Here is a 20,159-nt window from a genome sequence, read left to right as displayed (position 1 = left end):
GAGGGACAAGGAAAGGGCCCACTTTCATCTCTCACATAGACAGGAGGGGACAAGACAGCAGCATTCCCCTTCAGAGACCTATGAGAACCTGCAGGTATGAGAAGCCAGGCCATACAGATCCCAGCTGAATAGATAAACTCAACTGTGTTAGAGTGAGCAGGGCTGCTGTGTGCCCCTGGAGAGAGACTCCCCAGGGTTGAGTTGTTACTCACCTTTATTTACAACTCACTGGGTGTGGGAACTGACAATGGTCAAATAAGAGATTTTTGGGCTTCAGGCATTAGCTTGAGCTTGTGTGAAACTAAGTCACACAACTTTCTCTCTCTGGCCTGAGAAATCATAAGGAAAAATCCAAACAATCCTTAGAGAAGGAGAACAACCTTTGCAGGTGTTGTTTGTCGCCTAAGTGACCAGTGATGGCGGTTTGTTGGTTTAATGACCAATGAGAGGTTTACCTTCTCAGACCTTCTTAGAACTGTCTATAAAAGAAGATCTGGAAGAATAAAACTTGCTCTCATTTGCAACCAAAGCTAGAGAGTCTGTGTTGTACTTTTGCTGTTCCTAATGTAGAGCGACAACTGGGAGCTAAGGATAGAGTGGAAGAACAGAGAACAACAAAGAACTGCCTGAAAAAGAGTAAGAGGAGAGATCCTGGAAGTGGTCAAACCTCCAAGACAATACCACATGGGAAGCAATAAGTGCAGCCCAATGAAGGACTCAGGGATGCTGGTGGATGAGGTGGACATGTCCTGGCCATGTGTGCTGGCACCCAGAATCCCCTCCATGTCCTGGGCTGATCCCAGAGTGTGGGCAGCAGGAGTGGGAGGGATTCTGCCCCTTTGCCCCACTCAGGGGAGATCTCACCTTCAGAGCTGCCTCCAGCCCTGGGGTCCCAGCACAGGACAGGCATGGAGCTGTTGGGAGCACATCTGCTACTCCTTTAGCACCTTCCACAGGCTGACCTGGGGCCGCTGGCCCAGCCCCATCACCTGCAGCACCCATCCCACAGGAAGGTGGATGAGGAAGGAGAGTCCCCCCTCAGGGACTGGAGTTTAAATAGCATGAGGCTGGTGCAAGGGGCAACATCCACATCTGCTCCAGCTGCCAGGACCAGCAGGGCAGCTGTTCTCACCTACACTCTGCCAGGAGCTGTGCTCCAGCTGGCTTCCAACATCTTCCTGCAGCACTCTTGGAACTGTCCCTCACACCAGCTCCTTTCCTGGATTGAGGGCTCCCTGCAGGTGCAGGACAGGAACAACAGTCAGCTGCAACTCAGGCAAGCCCTAACTTTTGTCAGCACCTAAACCCTTCTCTGCTGGGCGGTGCAAAGGAAGTAGAGTGAGCTGAGGAGCAAGGAGACACTGACCAGCCAAATGACCATCAGCCCCTGTCTTTGGTTGGAGAACAAATCTAATGGAGTGCTCAGGATGAGCCACCATTTCCTGCACTGCTCAAAGCTTCCTTTAAAAACAAACTTACAAATGCCTCCAACTCAAGTTTTTGTTCCTCGATGAGGAAGCTTAGTCAAAGGACAAGAGACTCCACAGGTAGGGCAAGGAAAACCATGTTTCCTGTGTCACTATCCAGTGCTCTGTTCTCTAAGCCAATCTTCCCCCTCAGTCCCAACCAGCTGCTTCTCCACATCTTGGACTGACCAGCTGAGAAGCCTGGGCAGATACACACACACACACCAGTGAACATGGGGAACACACATCACACTTGAGGTACCAGAGACATTAACACGGACAAATGAGATGGGAACAGAACATTCCTACAAGACACAACTTGAATTTATGTTTATTTTATATATATATTTATATATATATATGTATATATACCTTTGTATAGATTAAACTGGGGAGGGATTTTATCATATACATTTTTTTGGTATAATACATGAGAAACAGGGACAGGAACACAGCAAATATAAATCAGTATATTCCTTCAGTGAACTCCTTGACACACTGAGACTGAAAAATTGCATGCAATGGGGAGACAGAGAGAAGGGAAATCAATTTTATTAGGAAAAAACAAAAGAAACAAGATAATCTAGGTACAACTGTCAACAGAGGAGCAGCACTATAGATGGCAAACCTGTATAAATTAAAAGAATATTCCACTCTGACATCTACTATGCTTTAAAGTGCAATGAAGCCTGATTTATTTACCTACAGAATACAGGAAAGTTTCCCCCTCTCCCCATTCCAATCTATCCCTAAAAAAAACCAAAAACCAAACAAACCCAAACAAACAAACCAATAAAATAAATCTCAAGGATATACATTATCCACAGTCCTATAGAGACGCCTACATCTACTCAGTAGCACCAAGAATCTGATATGGGTGTAATTAAAATCAATTAAAACTCGGGAGCAATGGTAACATCTGTTAGCTGCTTCTGCAGACCTCCTGCCCTTCATGAGTGCCTGGGGGAGAGGTGGCTCTCCCTGTGCTGGGGTGACGGTGGCCTGGCGGGTCTGGCAGCAGCACAGCACACACAGCACAGCGAGAGCAGCGCGGGGACACGGGGACACAGGGACACAGGGACACGGGGCCAGGCCCGTGTGGGGTCTGCATGGCTGGGTGGGGGTGTCACACACCTGGGCGGGCGCCTGGGGGGAGCGGGACTGACCTACACAGAGGGGAAGGGTTGTGCGAGTCCAACACGCGCCACAAGCCTCTTTGGTGACAGGGTGATGGGCAGAGGAGGGAGGGAGGGAGGGAGGGGAAGGGGGTCAGCACAGCCCCCTCTTGTGAGCCTCTGGCTGTGTTGTCTTCTGAGGCCAGGGGCCTCTGTGCCACAGTTCATCTATCTCCACATGCCACCTCTCAGCAGCCCTCAGAAGCCAAAAGTCTCCTGGGAAGCATAGACCATGTAGAGGAAGCCATCCTCGTCCTTCTCCTGCTCGTAGATCTCTGAGATGGGGGTGGACACACTGACCATGCTGTGCTGGTTCACCAGCAGGAAGAACGCCTGGGTGGGATTCAGCTGCAAGCGGCGCCTGTGGGGGCAAGGGCAGGAGAGGCAGGGTCAGCACACCTGGGGTGGGTGCCTTGATAGCCAGTTCCACCTCCCCAGCAATGCTATTCTCCCTTGGGGCAGGCCTGCACAGCCAGGGCCTCCTCAGGACCTCCTCCCACCGCTTAGGACATGGTATCCTTGAGTCCAGCTGAGCTGCTTGAGGCTCCAAGGCCTCCAAAGATTCTTCAAAGCCCCTTTCTCCAAGTGCTGCTGGCAAGAGCAAAGCAGAGGGGCCTCTTCCCTCTGAGCTGAAGAATAAAAAGAGGGGATGGGACCCCTTCACTGCTCCCTTGAGGGAGAGACCCCAGCCCTTCATAAGGTGCTAAGAGCCTGCCCTTGCCTGGCCCATTCAACATTCTGTTCCACACACCAGGATGCTGCAGCTGCCACATCCCCATCCCTGCCCTCAGCAGCTGCCCCTGCCTCCCCCTCACCCCATCACCCTGCAGTGAGTGGCCTGTGGGTGAGGACAGGCTCTCAACATGCCGGCTGAGACCACCCCACTCACCGGATTATTTTGACCAATTCACTCATGTTGACATGGTCTGGGACAAGGAACTTGGTCTTGTCCAGCACTGGCAGCTGTTTCTCCCCTTTGTAGCGTTCGATGATGACCTGGGGGGAAAGTCAAGGCTAGGATTAGTCATGTTCATAGTGCCCCACACACTGGTCCCAAGGTCAAATACAAATCCAACCAGCATGGGTACAAAAGCTGAGGTAAAGCCCCACTTTGCTTCACCCTCAAAGGAAACAAAACAAAAAAAGGACATGAGCAGTGACCTGGCTGCAGGTGGCTCTTCATCAGTCACCTGTGCCTGAGCCAGGCAGTGAAAAGTGTTTAAAACAATGAAATAAAGCACCAAGTGCTCTGGCTGGCTGAGAAACAATGGCTACCACTGGACTGATACAGATTCTTGTCCTCTGGCATACAGGACATCTGAAGAGGAGTGAAGTATTTTAACATCACTTTCAGACTGGCCAAACCCACAGGTTTTGCTGGCTTGAGCTACAGACAGCTCATGGTGCAGTTTCCTTCCCCTTTCCTTCCTGCTGCCATTCAGCATTCCTTTGCTCAGGAACAGCTGTGTATTATCCCAAGCAAGCAGCTTTTTGAAGTCTCAATGAAACCACTCAGGCATTCCTTTGGAAAAGAGGTGCTTGGATTTCTCCAGTCCTGCTCCTTATGTTAACAGACACACCACCTCCAAGAAGGATCAGAAACCCCAGGCCACCCCAGCTGTGCACTGAGCTTCCCAGGCACTCTTGCATGGTATTACCACAGGGACAACCCAGCCCATCCTCCTCTGCCAGGCATCTTGCTTGGAAAAACTCTTACCATCCCTAGATCCCTACTTTCATCATTGTGAAATGGCTAAATGATGATTTCTGATCCATTTTCCTGCTATTATAATTAATGATTTTTTTCTGTGAAGCTGTTTGCTGACAGCCTGGAAAGGTACCTTTTGTATTCTGAGAAACAAAGTGGCAGGCAGTTAAAATAGGGAATGTACTTTTAAGTAAAACAAAAATAAGTGAAGAATATACAGCTTAATATGTTCCCATTACAGTGATGCTCTCTCACATCTCTCCAGCAACCTGTTGTTTTCCCCAGAGAGAGACTCTTGGATACTCATCAGCCCATTATCCTCTCCCACCTGAGACTGAACATTATTTTTCACTATAAGGCAAGGAATTGCCATAATTTATTTTCCCATGTCCTTTCCAAAAATACTCAAGAGAGACTGCAAATGGCAGTTCTGGCAGCAGAGGGATGGAGCAGCATGCAGAGAGAAGAATTCCCAGGAGATGGCTCTGTGGAGCCAGAAGGACCAGGGAACCTCTAGGAACACAGATTTCCCTTTCCTTTGATCCCTTGTTGACACATCAGCCTCTGGCAGCAGCAACAGCAGCAGAACTCCAGCCAGCCTCCCCCAGAGGTGGATCAGTGCTGGGGATTAGGTGTCCTTCTTTTAGTTCTGGCTCACCTATGGAATTTTTACTCATTAGTTGTGGGGAAAACCTGACTGCAGGTCAGTGGGTGCTTGAGAAACACAAAGAGTTTGGCTGGGCCAGGGGGGAAGGGGGGCAGGAAAAAGGGAGGGTGGGGACAGTTTGGTGGGTTTCTTCAGCTTCGGAGAAGGACACTTTGCTGGGAGCTGCTGCTGCAGAGAGAAGGGAATTCACCATCACCCAGATGGAGCTGCTGCTGCTTCTTCCTTCTTCATTAGTGACCCTCGTGCCCCCTGTCCTGCTGAGATGTGGCAGTGCCAGCCACTGCCGTGAAGCTGCTGATCCACCTCAGCCACTGGCCCGGGATCTCAGCTCATCCCTGCTGATCCACCTCATCCACCAGCCCAGGATCTCAGCTCATCCCTGCTGTTCCAGCTGAGTGTTCCTCAGAGCCCTGCAGGAGCACCAGGACTTCCCACCCAAGGGGTTTGTGAAGCAAAGCCTCCCCTCCATCCCTTCCCGCCTTGGCTGTGAAGGTTGTCACAGGGTCCCTGGTTCTGTTTTGTTGTTAATGCTGTAGTTATTGTTGTTTGCCTTGTTGCACATACTAGTAAAGAACTGTTATTCCTATCCCCAGATCTCTGCCCGAGAGCCCCTTGATTTCAAAATTATAGTAATTTGGAAGGAGGGAGTCTACATTTTTATTCCAAGAGAGGCTCCTGCCCTCCCTAGCAGACACCTGTCTTCCAAAACCGAGACAATCAGACACCCCAGCAGGAACACTGTGGAGTCACCAGTGAGCTGGGAATGTCTGAGGAGCCCCCCAGGCCATGGGGTTGATCTGGCAGGGCTGGGCTGCAGGCAGTTCCCGGAGGAGGGAGGGGTGTGAGGGGCATTGCTGGAAGCTCTGCACCAAAATGGCCTCTGCAGAGCCCACCCTGGACAAATCTCATCCAAGGGGAACCCAACGCCTGGGCAAGCAGCAAGCAAACACCAGGTATTGCCCCTTCGGCCTCTTTTGCAAAGGAGGATCTGATTAAAGAACCATTTTCTGCAACAGACTAAATCATGCATTGGGACATCCCCCACCAACCTGTTAATGGCCCTTCATCCCTCCAAGGAGGGCACAGCCAGGAAAAGATGAGCAGAACCATCCTACTCCATTTAACTTGAGTCTTACAAGGACAGGTGAGTATTTTGGCTGTGGGGAGAGTCTTGAGGGGCTGAGCACTCTCAACAGCCACATACAAGAATGGTGCTGGGAAACTCACAGGCAACAGTGGCCCTTCAGCTTTTTGGTTTGCACAAAGGAGCAGCTACACAGCAGCTGTTTGTGCATCCACCTTTACCTGCAGAGAGGGCCCTGCACACCTGGATGATGCCTCAATTCTCACAAGAGTAGGACTAGAGGCTGGTGTCTCTCATTACCAGCCAGTTCCATCCCAAGAAAAACCTTTAGATTACTCCAAGAATGAGATGCAATGGCTGTCCTGGCTCTTCAAGCAGCAGCTGCCTTGTGCCCTGAGCAGACACAGAGCTTCTTATATAGAACAGCTCCAAGAGTTTCTGTTTCCAGCACATGAGCTGCTATTTGGGTAACCCAGCTATGAGAACAGGTGGCCAATGGACAAAACGTTCTTGTCTAGCTCTGGAAGGAAAAGCATGATCAAATGCTAAAGTTACACCCCTGTGGCCACAGGGCGGGTGTACACAGCCACCTCCCATCCTGGATCCTCTTCCAAGCTGCTGCCTTGAGCCAGGGGGTTCCTCAGTGTGGGACACCTGCTCTTGCAGAGGGAACCCACCACAGATCTCTGCAGAAATCATGAGTGGGCATGGGTGGGGAGGGGAGATGCTCAGGGCAGAGCCTAAAGTCCTGGTCCCGTTGCAAAGGGGGCTTGGACAGTGTTTATAAATACAACCTTTGTTCTGGGGACAGTCTGGAGAAATTGAAAGGGAGTTTGGTAGGGAATATGGCCAGATGTGGTGGTCAACAGAGGCAAGGTCTAACCAGGAGTGAGGCTGGGAATGTATTCCCAGTAGGCACAGAGGCTCAAATATGTGTATGTAACACCTCCCTGACATCCATGGCCACAGGACACAGACACACAGAGCACTCACATGAGCACAGACTGCACCAGCCTCATCCTGTCCCCCTCTGGCAGAGGAGGGTGCAGGTCCTTTAGTACCAACAGACACAGTAGCCCTCAGCCAAAAAGCTGCTCTGGTGTTGATCCATCCCGAGTCATATCAGTGCTGCACACTACATCTGCAACTCCCCAGAACAGCCCTCCCAGGAACCCAGAGAAGTTCTGGGTCCCTTCCTCTGAGTCCATAATTTAGGTTTCCCTCCACCACTGTGCCAGGGCAGGGCATTATGTGGGATCTCCCACCTGCCATTGCCTTTCCATGATCCTCTGTGGATGCTCAGATGAACCCAAGAGAACCCTCTCTGCACAGCCCAAATACCCCCTCAGCCCTCCCTACCAGCACGAGGGGTGGCCCTGCCTTCACTCCCCTCTACAGCCCATGGCTCACCAGGCCTGTCTGAATTTAGCATTGCAGGGCTTTGGGAAATGGTTTCCCCCAATGCTGTCCAGGACAAGCTGTTCCCCAGCAATTTCAGATTCTCTGAGGTTCAGGCATCTCCCAAAAGATCCCTAGGGCTGAGAGCAGGCAGGGACAGTGCTGGGGGGCATAGGCTCCCTGCCCTCCAACAGAAGATGATTTTGAAAACATGTATTGAGGCTGTGGATGGGGGTTCCAGTGAAAAGGCTGGAAGTCCTCTGCTTGCTCTGAGTGCCCAAGGAGGAGCTGCCCTGCGAGGAGCAGCTGGAGACTTCTTCCCAACAGAGCTGAGCATCAGCAGCACCTACTGCCAACACAACCATCTCACCTTCTCAGCTAGAGCAGCACTTTTCTACCAGAGCAGGCAGCTCTGGGAAAGGCAGAGACAGCAAAGGAGCCCCTGGCATGAGGTGGACGGGGGACCTGGCTCCTGCCTATGTCCTTATTATGTGCCAGTGGGGCATCCTGGGTTGTGACTTCCCTTGAAACACAAGCAAAGAACTCCACGTCAGTCCCTTCCTCAGCTTTCCCTGCAAGTACACTCATGCAAAGAGGAGAGACATGCTCTTGCCTGGGCACACAGCCAGGCCATGCCCTCTGCAAATCCTCCTGGCCCCCTCCAAAGCAAAAGGGACTTGCCCAAGGACTCCAGCTGGAAACTGGAGATGCAGGAGGGCAGCAGGTGCTGCACAGCTTTGCTGTGGTTTCTGTCAGCAGTAAGGGTGTGACCTTGGATCTCCCTAACGCCCCTGGGCTCTGGGCTCAAACCCCTCTGCTAATTCCAAGCACCTCTCCAGGGAAGCCAGTCAGCTGGAAAACACAGCTCCTGTCCTTCACAGATGAACAAGACCTTCCCAAACTGATGAGCCTGCAGTGCTTGGACCCAAAAGAGTGCCCACACCACACTCCTGCAGGAGGCTCTAATCGCTGCCCAGCACTGAAACCTGCAGGAGCTCTGCCTTGGGACAGAAGAGAGACAGCACCAAACTGGTGTTGGGATCTAACAGGGACCAGGCCTTTAGAGACACCAGTGACACAAACATGGCTGGATCCCACAAGGCCTTCATGACCCTTCTCACCTCCTGATTCTTTTTATCCCTCCAGCAAAACTGGCATTGTGGTGTTGACCCCAATACAAAGAGCACTCCAGCCATGGGAGCTCTCCCACCATGTCTCAGTAATGCCATAAAACTCTGACTGTGGATGCACAGCTCTGGCTCATTCTGTCCATTCCCCAAACAACACACATTTGTGTGCAGGCACTTGACACATGCACATGTGTGCATTTTATGTACACCTTATTTCTAGTCTGGCCTTACTGCCAGAGCCTGCAATTCGCTCTGCCACAACTCTGGAGAAATGCAGAACCAGCCTAATGCCATTAAAACCATGTTAAAAGCAAAATCAATGTGTTGATGACCTGTACCCAGGGTGCTCTGAGGGGCAGGCCCTGCTCTGCTGAACTGGAAACATGTGAACACCACAGTGGTGGTGGGAGAAGAGGAGGGGAAAGAATTCTTCTGGCTAGAAGACAGTGTGCTAAAAACAAAATAAGAGTGAGGCAGGAGTGGACTAAGATGAGCCAAAAGAAGTTTAAGACATTCAGTCTTGAAGGCCAAATACTGATAGTCTACAATTTTAAGACAAGGTTAATGTTCATCCAATGCTGAGAGGAAGCTGAACTAGGATCCTGTCTTTTTGGTCATAGATGCTGTGATATTGCTAATAGTAAGTTGAGCAAGCCCTAAGTACATAATTTCATTGAATCATGGAATGGTTTGGGTTGGAATGGACCTTAAAGATGAGCAGGGACACTTTCCACTAGACCTGTCCAACCTGGCCATGAACACTTCCAGGGGTGAGATGTTCTTCTAAGTTCTCCATCTTCTCAGGAAGAGAAGCAAATATTCAGGTAGGAACTCAAAAGCACACTCACAGCCAAAGAGCAACTCAGAGTATTAGGTGTGACATGGGCAGGAAGAACTGCAAGTTCATGGTGTCTCACCTGTGCTTGTCAACTACAGGTGCTGGGAAAGCACAGAATAGGTATGAATGATCCTAAGACAGACTCTGTGCTTTTAATGCAGCAAAGATCAGCCCACACATCTTTCTCTAGGCAGAGAGAAATCCTTACCAGGTTATCCAGGAAAAATCAGGTAGCTACTACAACCAAAAAAAAAAGCCATTTCAGAGTTTTCTCCTGCTGCACTAGCTTGGAAATAGATTTGAGATCAAATCAGTCCCCTGGAGTTTCAGAGCCAGACTGTCCTTTGCACTGCAGAGAACACACCTGTCCTGAGCACACACAAGGCACTGGAGGCTCATGGGGACCATCCTGTGTTGATTCCAGGAAGCAAAGTTTTGCAAGCTCCATGGAGGACACCCAGGAGCACAGAGGGGTCCTGAGAACAAAGTCTGACACAGAAGAGTGAGAACAATCACTTACCGGGATTTTGTTTGGATGCTGCTCTCGGATCTGCTGCACTTCTTTACAACGATCCGCTTGAGAGAAAAAAGTAAAGAAATGAAGTTAGAAACACCTGTGTGTGGAAGGGCAAGCAGAACTGAGGTACCCACCCTGCAAGCCACAGCCTGACCCATAGAGAGGGACATTTCCCAAGGAATGCGTATTCTGCTCACCAGGCCCTTCCTGAGCATGGTCTGCCAGATGTCAGCTTCACTGACCAGCCCTTCATGGCTTCCTACTGCCCCAGCCATCCCCCCAGGCTGGGACATCCCACTCTCCCTGGGCAGCACTCCTGGAAATCAGGAGAGTGAAAGGAGACCATAAAGATAACAAAACTAACTTAAATCCATCCTAAGCAAATGCAGCTCCTGGCAACGCGTGCAGGGCAGCAGCACAGCTTTGGGGGCTGTGCTCTGCAAATTCATGCTCTTTGTGTCTCCTGGATGCTTCCCCCAGGGAGACAATTCTCCAGCTGGGGATGGGTTTTAGCCATTTCCTTCTGCCTGCTGTGCACTTCCAAGCACTCTCTGGCACACTGCCTGGTTCCACAAGAGCTGCACCTCGGCAAGGAGGACTCCTTGCCTAGCACAGATCTACTGAGTAGCTACAACAGTTCTTGGCCTGAGAGAAGGTATTTTTAGGCCTGGATGCAGGAAGAAAACCTTAAGCAAGGAGATGACCCATGTATAGAAAGACTTTTCCTGCAGCTGTTCTCACACTTTCTATTTCTATTCCATTTTCCTCTAGAGTTTATGTTTATTGACACACACAAAAGGCAACACACAAAGCTTGTGCACTCTTCCAGTTTACAGGAGAATTCCCATACCCCTCACTGCTTTACCAGAGGGCTCTCTGCTTTCCACAATCCAAACCAGCAGAAAGCAGTGGAAGAAGCAGTACCAGATCCAGGCAGGAGGGACTCTGTGCTTGCTCTTCCTGGGACACTACAGACCTGAGCTGCTCCTGGAACTGCCACTACTCTGGGAAATGCTTCACAGCCTACAAAGACCCGTCTGAAATGCACAGAAAGTAAGCCAAGGGGTGAAGGTCAGTGACTAAGCACTGCCTAGAAAAGAGGTCTGGGTATGGCAGGATCTGTCACGGGATCATCCTGCCACACTCCGCACAGCACCAGCTCCAGCCCGGCTCCCCTCATCAGCTCACACAGCCCCAGTTTCTCACAGCCCACCACGGTAATGGAGGGCAGGATAAATGCATGTGTTTGAGTGTTTTCTCCTCAGAAACACTGAAAATTTCTCCTCTGAGCACTCAATAAAACCCTATTGCTTCTATGTTGAATTTGGCTCGATATGACTTTGGAAAGAAACTGGAGTTTCTTTAAAAGCCACAAGACTACAAAAATCACCAGATCATAGAAAGTTTTGAGCACCATTTCTACATCCTCTGAGAGGAAAATACCATTCTGCTGGTAATTGTTAGACCTTTTATCCTGTAGGACTCCATAGGCGAGTAACACAGAGCAAGATTATATGGATTACATGAAAAATTCAGGCATATTTGTTTTGGGTTTTATAATAGAAGATGCACCTTCTCATGTTTCCTTTTCATCCAATCCAGTGCTCCAGGGATCCAGAGTCATCCTTGTGATACAGACAATTTTCCCCTGAGGTACCAATCAGCCAAGGAGTCACACAGACATCAGCACCACACGTGACACTGGTACCGAGACATCTCCCTGGGAATGCTGAAGGACACAGTGCCAGCAGCACCCAGCCCACATCATCCAGCTGGAGCAGAAGCAGCTGCCCCCTCCCACAGAGCCCCATTCCCACATGTTTGCTTGTATCCAGGATGGAGCATCCAAAAGGCTGGAGATCCAGAGCTCAACTGGACAACACTGATCACCATGGAAATTCCAGCAGCTTCACTGCAGCCAGCTCAGATTTCCTCAGCCTGTGGAGCTGTGTCCTGTTTGGCCAGTCATCCTGGCTTCACTGTCCACCCTAGCCTGCTTCTCTCTCCCTGCTATCAGATGGCCATGTGGATGAGCTTCCTAAACACCATGTGCTACCCTGCAAGGTCACAGGACTGTTTGCACAGGAAGCCCCAACAACACAGGTAACTGTGAGAAGGGTTAGAGAAGGAATTTGCTGAAGGCATGTTATCATGACTAGTAAATGAAGACAATCTTGGAGCATCCAACTAGCTTAGGCTGCGTGTGCCAAAGGGCAGCCACATGCCAGACACCCCTCCCTGCCCCCTGGAAGCATCACCAGCTACAGACAAAGACATGACACAAGCCATCACCACCTTCATTTATACAGTGGAAACAGAGGTGCCTCCTGCTCATTACACTGAAAAAGGCACCACACAGAGAGGAGGAGGCTCCATTGTCACTGAAGCTGCACATCAGTGCCTCAGGATCCCACCCCTAGGACCACAGTCCTTTGTCCCCCAAGGGGAGTAGATGGGGTGCCTTGGACAGAGGTGGCTGCTGCAGAAAGCTCCTTCCAGGTCTTGCTGGCTCCATGCTCAGGAGGAACCAAGGGCATGAGACACCAGTGACATCTCAGCTACCCTCAAGTCTGCTGGGCCACAGTGGAAGCTCCCCCATCCCACCCTTTAAAACCTACCACATGCCCAGGACCTGCTCCCTCTGGCCAGCAGGACCCAGGGCATTTGCAGCCTTCCTGACCTCGGGGGAGCCTCTGGCAGGAAGGTGATCTGCAGGTTACCACAGTGGAATGGCAACAGGTGCTACTTTACTCTGGGGGCTGCTGGATGCCTCTAGCAGGTCCATGGACTGCAACTACAAACACCTGAAGCACTGCACTTCTTCCTCTGGCCTGGAATTGCTCACTTCAGAAACTTCATTCGAAGAGGCAGTTGGGAGCAACCCCACCTAAGGTGCTCAGGTTCCTGGATATACAGGCAGAAGTTTCCAGGACACCTGAAGCACTGCTAAAGAGCACACTCTGTCTCATCCTAGCCTTGGAGAGCCAAGGAAGCAGGCCTGGCAATCGGGAAAAGCCGCATCAATCCCTGGATGATTTCTGTGCACACGGGAGTGCAGGCACAAGAGATCCCCAGAGAGAGATAGTGATGGTCACCCACACCCTCCTCAGCCCAGGGTGGGAGCGAGAGGCTGAGCCTGTGACTCATGAAGGCATCAACATCACACAGCAGGAATGGCTATAAATATCAGCCTTAATTTAGTGTCTATACAGTCTAACCTAAGTCACAGGAATACAGAGAAAACAGTTAAAGGGCACTTCAGAGAAACCTGGCTGGAGGTTCCAGCCCAGCACCTGAGCCCCCACGGTGCTGAGGACGGGCAGGACTCCTCACCCCAGCACCAGCAGTGTTTGCACACTCACATTCCATACACAACAGTCCTGATCTTACAAGCTTTGCTCTTCTCCTGCAGCTCTTTCAAACTGTGCTGAAGTTGAGACTTTCCCCTTTCCTGCAGCACCTGGCTAAGTTAATCCTTGGCAAACGTGCAGAGCAAAGCAGAGCTGTGTACATGGCCCTGTTCATGTTCTCCTCCTCTGGTCCCTCCTTGCTGCCAGGGGAGCAGAACACCACATCTACTGCAGCAGCCAGGCTCCAGCCTCCTGCTGCCCCGAGGAGCTGAGCAAAGAGTGATGACCTGCACGAGAGGGAAGAGCTCCATCCCTGCTCCAGCTGTGGGCACCACATCTCTGCTACGAGGGAAGCCAGATTTCTCCCCAGTGCCAGGGTGTCAGAGCTCAAGATGGCAGCAAGATAAAAACCACAGTTTTATTGGTTATTCCCAGGGAAACTTCTCTGCTAGGGCCTATTGAAAGACAGGAGTACTTTTGTAGCATATGGCAGGAAATTGCCTATTTCTCCTGCTGCTTCAGCTGTTAAGTACCAACAGCAAAGTTTGAAAATTGCCCAAAACACCAGAATCTTGGCTGTTTTCTTGACTGAGGTCCTTCCCAAGCTGTGCTCCAAAAGATGCGAGCACACAGTGTATCCCACGGCAATGCAGGATGAGATCATTATGGCAGTTGAGGAGAACAGTGGAAAATTTTAAGCCACACTTTGCAAACATTAACCTTTTTTATCAGCAGTGCCCAGGAACCCTGGCCACGGGAGCCAGGTCCCTGCTGTGCTGGGCGCTGTGCAGACACGGCATGAAAGGACAGTCCTGGATGCAAAAGAGCCTCAGCAGACAAAAGATACAGATGGTGGGACAGAAGGAAAACACATGGCAAGTCCTCCAACAGTGCCATTGCATAAGGGGCACGGTTTTTCAGGAGATTCTAGACAAGCACTGCTCAGGCACTGGTGCTGCCCCAGGGCAGCAGATGGATGATAGGGAGAGGCCCTGCTGCCTGTGACCAGCAGGAATGCTGTTAGGAAAACACCAGTAAGAACAAATACCACCTGGAAACGTCACCAGCATGCTGCCAGATGAGCAGCTCCTGAGCTGAGCAAGGGCTGTGTGTGGAAAGCAAAGCATAGACCAGAAATGCAGCCATGAGCTGCTGCCTCTCCCCGTGTCCCACACCTCCAGAGTGTCCCTGGCACTTCCAGCAGGCTGCTGGCCCTGTGGCTTCTCCCTGCCATCCACACAACACCCTGCCAGCCAGCCCGGAGAGAGATCTGCCTAAGATTTGAAGTGCATGCACAAATGAACATGTTTCTTCAAAAAGCTGCCCCGGTCAGTCCCAGAGTGCTGTTTGAGCATGGACTTCTCTCCAAGAGATTTTCTACCAGGAGAGAAGGAATTGGATGGTTTGAAATCAGGATATGTGTGGGATGAGCTGGCAAGTGCTGGAGACACAGGCCAGTTACGCAGGTCATTCCAGATGAACACCAGTGACTATTTCTGTAATATCACACCACCCTAAGGCCAGACACCTCTAACCAGCAGGGAACACTGCCTGTGAATGTGTCATGGCTCACCCAGCATCTGACCTGACCTGTCTTTGCCCAGTGCTCCTTCTCAGGCCAGTGGTGCTGCAGGAGGAGCGAGAGGAGACTCCCACATCCAGGAGGGAAGGAGGTCGTGTCCCGGGCAGGCGTCCTCAGCACTCCAAAGGGTGCTTTTGTCCCAGGCTACATGGGACAGCAGCACTGCAGAGACCTGACAGCGCTTCTGATTGTCAGGTTTATTTTATGTGTCCGTCTGCAAAGTTGGGTGCTCTGAACAGGACAAATGACTCAGGACCAAACCTACACTGCCCTGAAGTAAAAGCTTTGAACTGATAGAAAACATCTCTGCATGGTGGACTAGGTGGAGCCTGAAGCTCCACTGTCCCTGGAAGGTATTACCAACATTAACATGGAGCAGTGGATGCTCTGTCTTCATGACTCTCCATCCCATCACTGTAACTGCAATACCAGATGTGCAGTGCCTGGGAGGGTTTCTGAATGCCAGTTTCTTGGGGTCCTGTGACTGCAGAAGGATCTCAGCAGCCTTATTCATTTGCAGAAGTTCCCAACCTTCCTGGCTCCAGAATAGAGCTTGAAAATGGATTTTAAAACACAAAGAGGACACACTTCATTTTTTTTAGCAGTTTAAAAATACAACAACAGTATGATTTTGAGCCTGGCTTCAGGAATGAGCATTTGTATCTGGCAAATCATGATAAGAGCTCAGCTCGTGATCAAGCCGAGACACACCACAACTGTGAACTCTAAATACACGTCAAGACTCTCGTCCTCTGTACAGTACCACTGGAGTGACAGGACAAGGGGGAATGGCATTAAACAGACAGAGGGCAGGGCTAGATGGGATACTGGGAAGGAATTCTTCCCTGTGAGGGTGGGAAGGCCCTGGCACAGGGTGCCCAGAGCAGCTGTGGCTGCCCCTGGATCCCTGGCAGTGTCCAAGGCCAGGCTGGATGGGGCTTGGAGCAACCTGGGACAGTGGAAGGTGTCCCTGCCATGGCAGGAGGTGGAATGAGATGGACTTTAAGGCCCCTTCCAAAGAAAACCATTCTGTCATCCTGTGATTCACTCCTGCCATGGGCCATGCAGGATGAACACTGGACCTCCATCATCCAAACAGCTTGAAACTCACTGCACCCCCTGAGCACAAGGGGCAAACGGGCAGCACCTTGTGTGTCATGTCAGGATGGCAAACGGACTATTTACATCACAGTTTCAGATAAGGAACTGCTTTTTTGCTCAACATTTAATCACAGTTTCACTATCCTTGGTAAAGGAACAGCAAGTTCCCTCTGTACAAGCCCTCGGGAGGCTGCCGTGCCAGGATTTCCCTCTGCCTGCTGCGTGACCTTCCACCTGGACAACCTTCCCATCCATAAGCCTCCAAGACAGCAGGAACACACTCACATTTCTCAGAACTACTCAGGACACTTCAAATTGCTCAAAGAAAGACCTGGCACTGCTGGCAGGACTATTTTGGTGCAGCCACCATGCACCTGCATGCACCAAGAGCCTTTGCCCAGCACAGGTCATTGCTATTTGTGCACAAACAGGACATGCAGAGGTGCTTTGGGGACATGTGCCAGACACCAGAGTCTTGAATTCATTCCTGCATTTTCTCTCACAGCCTTAAACCACCTTCTGAGGACAAAAGGCAGCAAACAACAGCATATCAGAGCTGGTAGAGTTTACACACTGCCAGTCAACCACAGAATGTCACACGAGCGGGTGACACACTGCGAGACCTCCCAAGTGACTCTCCTGGCCGTGATCCCTGCTGGGGCTGATCACAGAAGAACACCAAAGTCAAGGGACATGACTTATCCATGGCTCATGGCTACTCGATGACAGAGGCATCAAGGGCCTACCAGCCTGGCAGCCCCTGGATTCACCAGTCTCCACCCTTCTGGCTCACAGGATGATCTGAAGTTTTTATAGTGGAAAAAAAAAAAAGTAATGAACAAAACACACAGGTTTTATTATTCCTGGCTGCCAGTCAGGACCTTGTATTATATAAAAGAATAATAATAAAAAAATCAAAATTTGTGGTCTACATGTCAGGCTGGCATTGGCTCTGGGAGCTTGTTCAGTTCTTCAACGCTGATAATTACCCCCACATCCAGTCAAGTCACAGAATGTCCTCAGTAATTAACCCAAGACAGAGGCAGCTAAGCAGCAGCTTGGAGCAGCATCCTCTCAAGGAATCCCATCTCTCAAAGCACAGCTGCCAGAGCACAGACACCCTGAGGACGAGCCAAGGACCAGCGAGGGCTCGCAGACCGACCCCACATCAATATGCAGATGTTTTCCCAAAGCACCAGCTAGCAGAACTGTTGTGATAAGCACACAGTGGATGGTGTATGGAGTATGGTGTATGCAATTCAGCCACTGCTGTTCTCTCAGTGGGTACAGGCATGGCTGGCTCACAGTGGGTGAGTCCCCAGGGATGCTGGTCCCCAGAGCCAACAGGGGATTCGCTCCACACCCAGCGCTGCCTTTCCTCTGAAGAGGAGTGGCTTCCCACAACCAAAGGCAGATCCCAGAGGATGGAACCTGGGATGGGAACACTCTGTCCACAGAGGCTGAGGTCAAACCTCTATGTCTGTCACCAAGCCAAGGGCTCCAGCTGACACATGTAGGTGTGTTCCTGCCTTGGTTTCAGCCGGACACCGGGGCACAGGAGTGAGGTACTCCGGGTCCTCTGGCCGGTCTGGGATCCAGGCCCATGTCTGTCACCACGCTGGTTTTGTGCTGCATTGAAAACACAGCTGGCAGCTGCTGCCAGCCCAGTGCAAACCCCGCTTCAGCAGCAGTGGGACAATGCTCCCAAGGACTCGTGTTCCTTTCGGGAAGTGCAACGGTGTCGTCAGGCTGCTGCACACTCTCACTACTGCCAGGACAGCCTGTTCCTCTGACACACACCACAGCTTTGTTCTGGGAATTGTTTTGGACTCCTGCAACAGATCTGAACGTGCCTCAGCACATGGATGTAGAGGGTGCTGCCACATTTTAACACCTGCACCCACAGCAGGGACTTTCTGCTGCCAAGGGCTGCGTCTCAGAGCTCACCTGCCCACCAGGGACAACACCTCAGATCACGGGAGGAGTCACAGCTCCATGCCCTCCACACACCTTGGATCAAACCCCTGGTGTTTCCCAGACAGTCCCCTTCTCAAGTCCTCAACAATGATGAAGAGAAACCAGGAAATTTTACTCAGGAGCGACCCAAGACCAAGCAGATGAACAAACAAGAAATTCACAGAAAATTCCAAAAATACAAGAAGGGGGAACACAAGCATTGAGGAAAGCAGAATCTTCACTGAGGAGCAGCAAATCAAGACCTAAGGCAGCCACTTGCCATGAAACTGGAGCCTGGGTGCCTTTTGTAAACAGCCATAGCCCTGACTCTGCCTTTTCACTGCTTTTTTGGAACCGTTCCATTTCTGTAAAGTTTTGAAGCCTTAAAAATTAAGCCATTCTGAGGGTACAGAATCACTGGAGATGTTTTCCACCAGCCCTCTCCAACTGCATTGTAAACAATCGCTTCCTGCTCCTGTTGTGTAATGATTCAAAGACAAAAACAAGCCGTATTTACTTTCTCCAACAGAATAATTCCAGCCCTGACCCAAAGCAACTGTGGGGGCTGCCAGGCCTCCTCCTCCTCCTCCTGGCTCAGCTCTGCAGCCCAGTCAGCTGAGAGAGCAAAAGGGCAGAGGAAAGTACAGAGAAACAAGGAGCACTTGCAGTTACCAGCACCAAACTCTCTCACCCCCTCTGTCCCTCCTGGGCTATTTTAATCCTGATTTCTTTCAACTACTCTGAGCCTCAGATTTTGTTTTCCTTCTGGCTCACGCGAAGTCTGAGCAATTCACAAAGGCAAACCAGTCTCTTCTTGACCATATTAAGCTGATTCTCACCGGTTTAAGAGTAGGTAGTTACTAAGGGGCTGATTTAGGACTTTACTGGTTTTAATACATAGCATGGGAGAACACAGCAGGGACCCAGCAAGTATCCCAAGCTCCCAGGCTTCGGCTGGTTCTTGTTTGTGCATGTTCCCTTGGCTCGGTTCTGTGGCAGGGGAGGGCTGGGTAAGCATTCAAGGCCAGAAGGGTTGTGCCAATGAAATAACAAATATTTACAGTTTCCAAGAGAGCAGCAAGGGGCTGGATCATCAGTTTTCAGCAGGCCAAAGCTCCAATTTTAAAACTCATGTAGGAAACACCCTCACCTGCGTTTGGACAGTCTCTGACACAATATGAGGTCTTTTTATGGCATGGAAGCACCAATTTCAGCATTATACAGCCAGTTAAGATCAACTGATACCCCCTCCCCGGGAATTTAACCTGCCAGAAACACACACCTCTCCCTGTGCCAGCTGGAAAAGGGCAAGAGAAGCAGCAGCTGATGTTTCCTCGGACTCCACTACCGGGTCTGGAGATAAAATCTGTGACTTTCTACAGTCACCTCCTCACCTTTTGAGGCTCCCTGCCACGCACCTTTGACAAAGGGGTGGGGAGGATGGAGCATTGGCTCCTCTGGGTCTCCACAACCATCATAGAGGGCGTGTGGCATCCTGGAACACCCGCCCTAACGCTGACGAGATGAGGAGCGCGGAAGGCGATTTTTGGGGAGGTCTTTGTGCTCTGACAGTCAAAAGGGCCACCCGGCCATCACCCTCGTCCTGGGCATTCCACGGCCCGTCGCGACCTCCCCCGCGCCCCAGGGCCACGGGTCCCCGGGAGAGCAGCGGCACAGCGGGGCCGGCCCGGGGACAGCGCTGCGCTCCGGCCGGGCGCGGTGCGGCCCCCCCGGTGCGGGCCCGGCCGGGATGACATCACCGCTCGGCGGCTGCGGCGCCGCCGCCCCCGGCCCGGGCCCCGCTGCTCCCGCGGCCGCGCCCGGCGGGGACCCGCGGCCGCCGAGCCCCGGCCCGGGCGGGGCCGCCCCGCAGGGCAGCACGGCGGGGGCGGCGCAGGGCAGATCCCCGCGTCCCTCCCTGCCTCCCTCCCGCGCGGCCGCTCCCGGCCGGTCCCGGCTCACCGAAGGTGCGGCGCTGCTTGAAGGGCCGGTCCGAGGGCATCGCGGCGGCACCGGGGCGGCACCGGCACCGGGCGGCTCCGTCTGCGCTGGGGCTGCGGCGGAGCGGCGCTGACGTCACCGGGCCCCGCCCTTCGGGGGCGGGGCTTATCCCGCCCGGGGCCCCGCCCACCCCCGCGACCCCGGGGCTCGGCCCGTGGGGCCCGCGGAGACGGAACCGGGAGAGCA

The 20,159-nt window shown here is 51.8% G+C and overlaps 1 protein-coding gene across 1 annotated transcript; it reads right to left on the bottom strand.

Moving 5' to 3' along the window:
• Positions 1 to 1,772: 1,772 nt before the first annotated feature.
• MAP1LC3A (microtubule associated protein 1 light chain 3 alpha) lies at positions 1,773 to 20,084 on the bottom strand. Its single transcript, XM_058850454.1, has 4 exons — positions 19,935 to 20,084; positions 9,987 to 10,042; positions 3,531 to 3,637; positions 1,773 to 3,002 (listed from the first exon to the last, which is right to left on the bottom strand). Exons 1-4 carry the CDS (start codon positions 19,972 to 19,974, stop codon positions 2,840 to 2,842), a joined length of 366 nt encoding a protein of 121 aa, XP_058706437.1. The 5' UTR covers positions 19,975 to 20,084; the 3' UTR covers positions 1,773 to 2,839.
• Positions 20,085 to 20,159: the final 75 nt, after the last annotated feature.

The sequence above is a fragment of the Poecile atricapillus genome, chromosome 15 (assembly GCF_030490865.1).
Source record: "Poecile atricapillus isolate bPoeAtr1 chromosome 15, bPoeAtr1.hap1, whole genome shotgun sequence".
Lineage (NCBI taxonomy): Eukaryota > Metazoa > Chordata > Aves > Passeriformes > Paridae > Poecile > Poecile atricapillus.
This window is presented reverse-complemented; position numbering and strand designations above follow the sequence as displayed.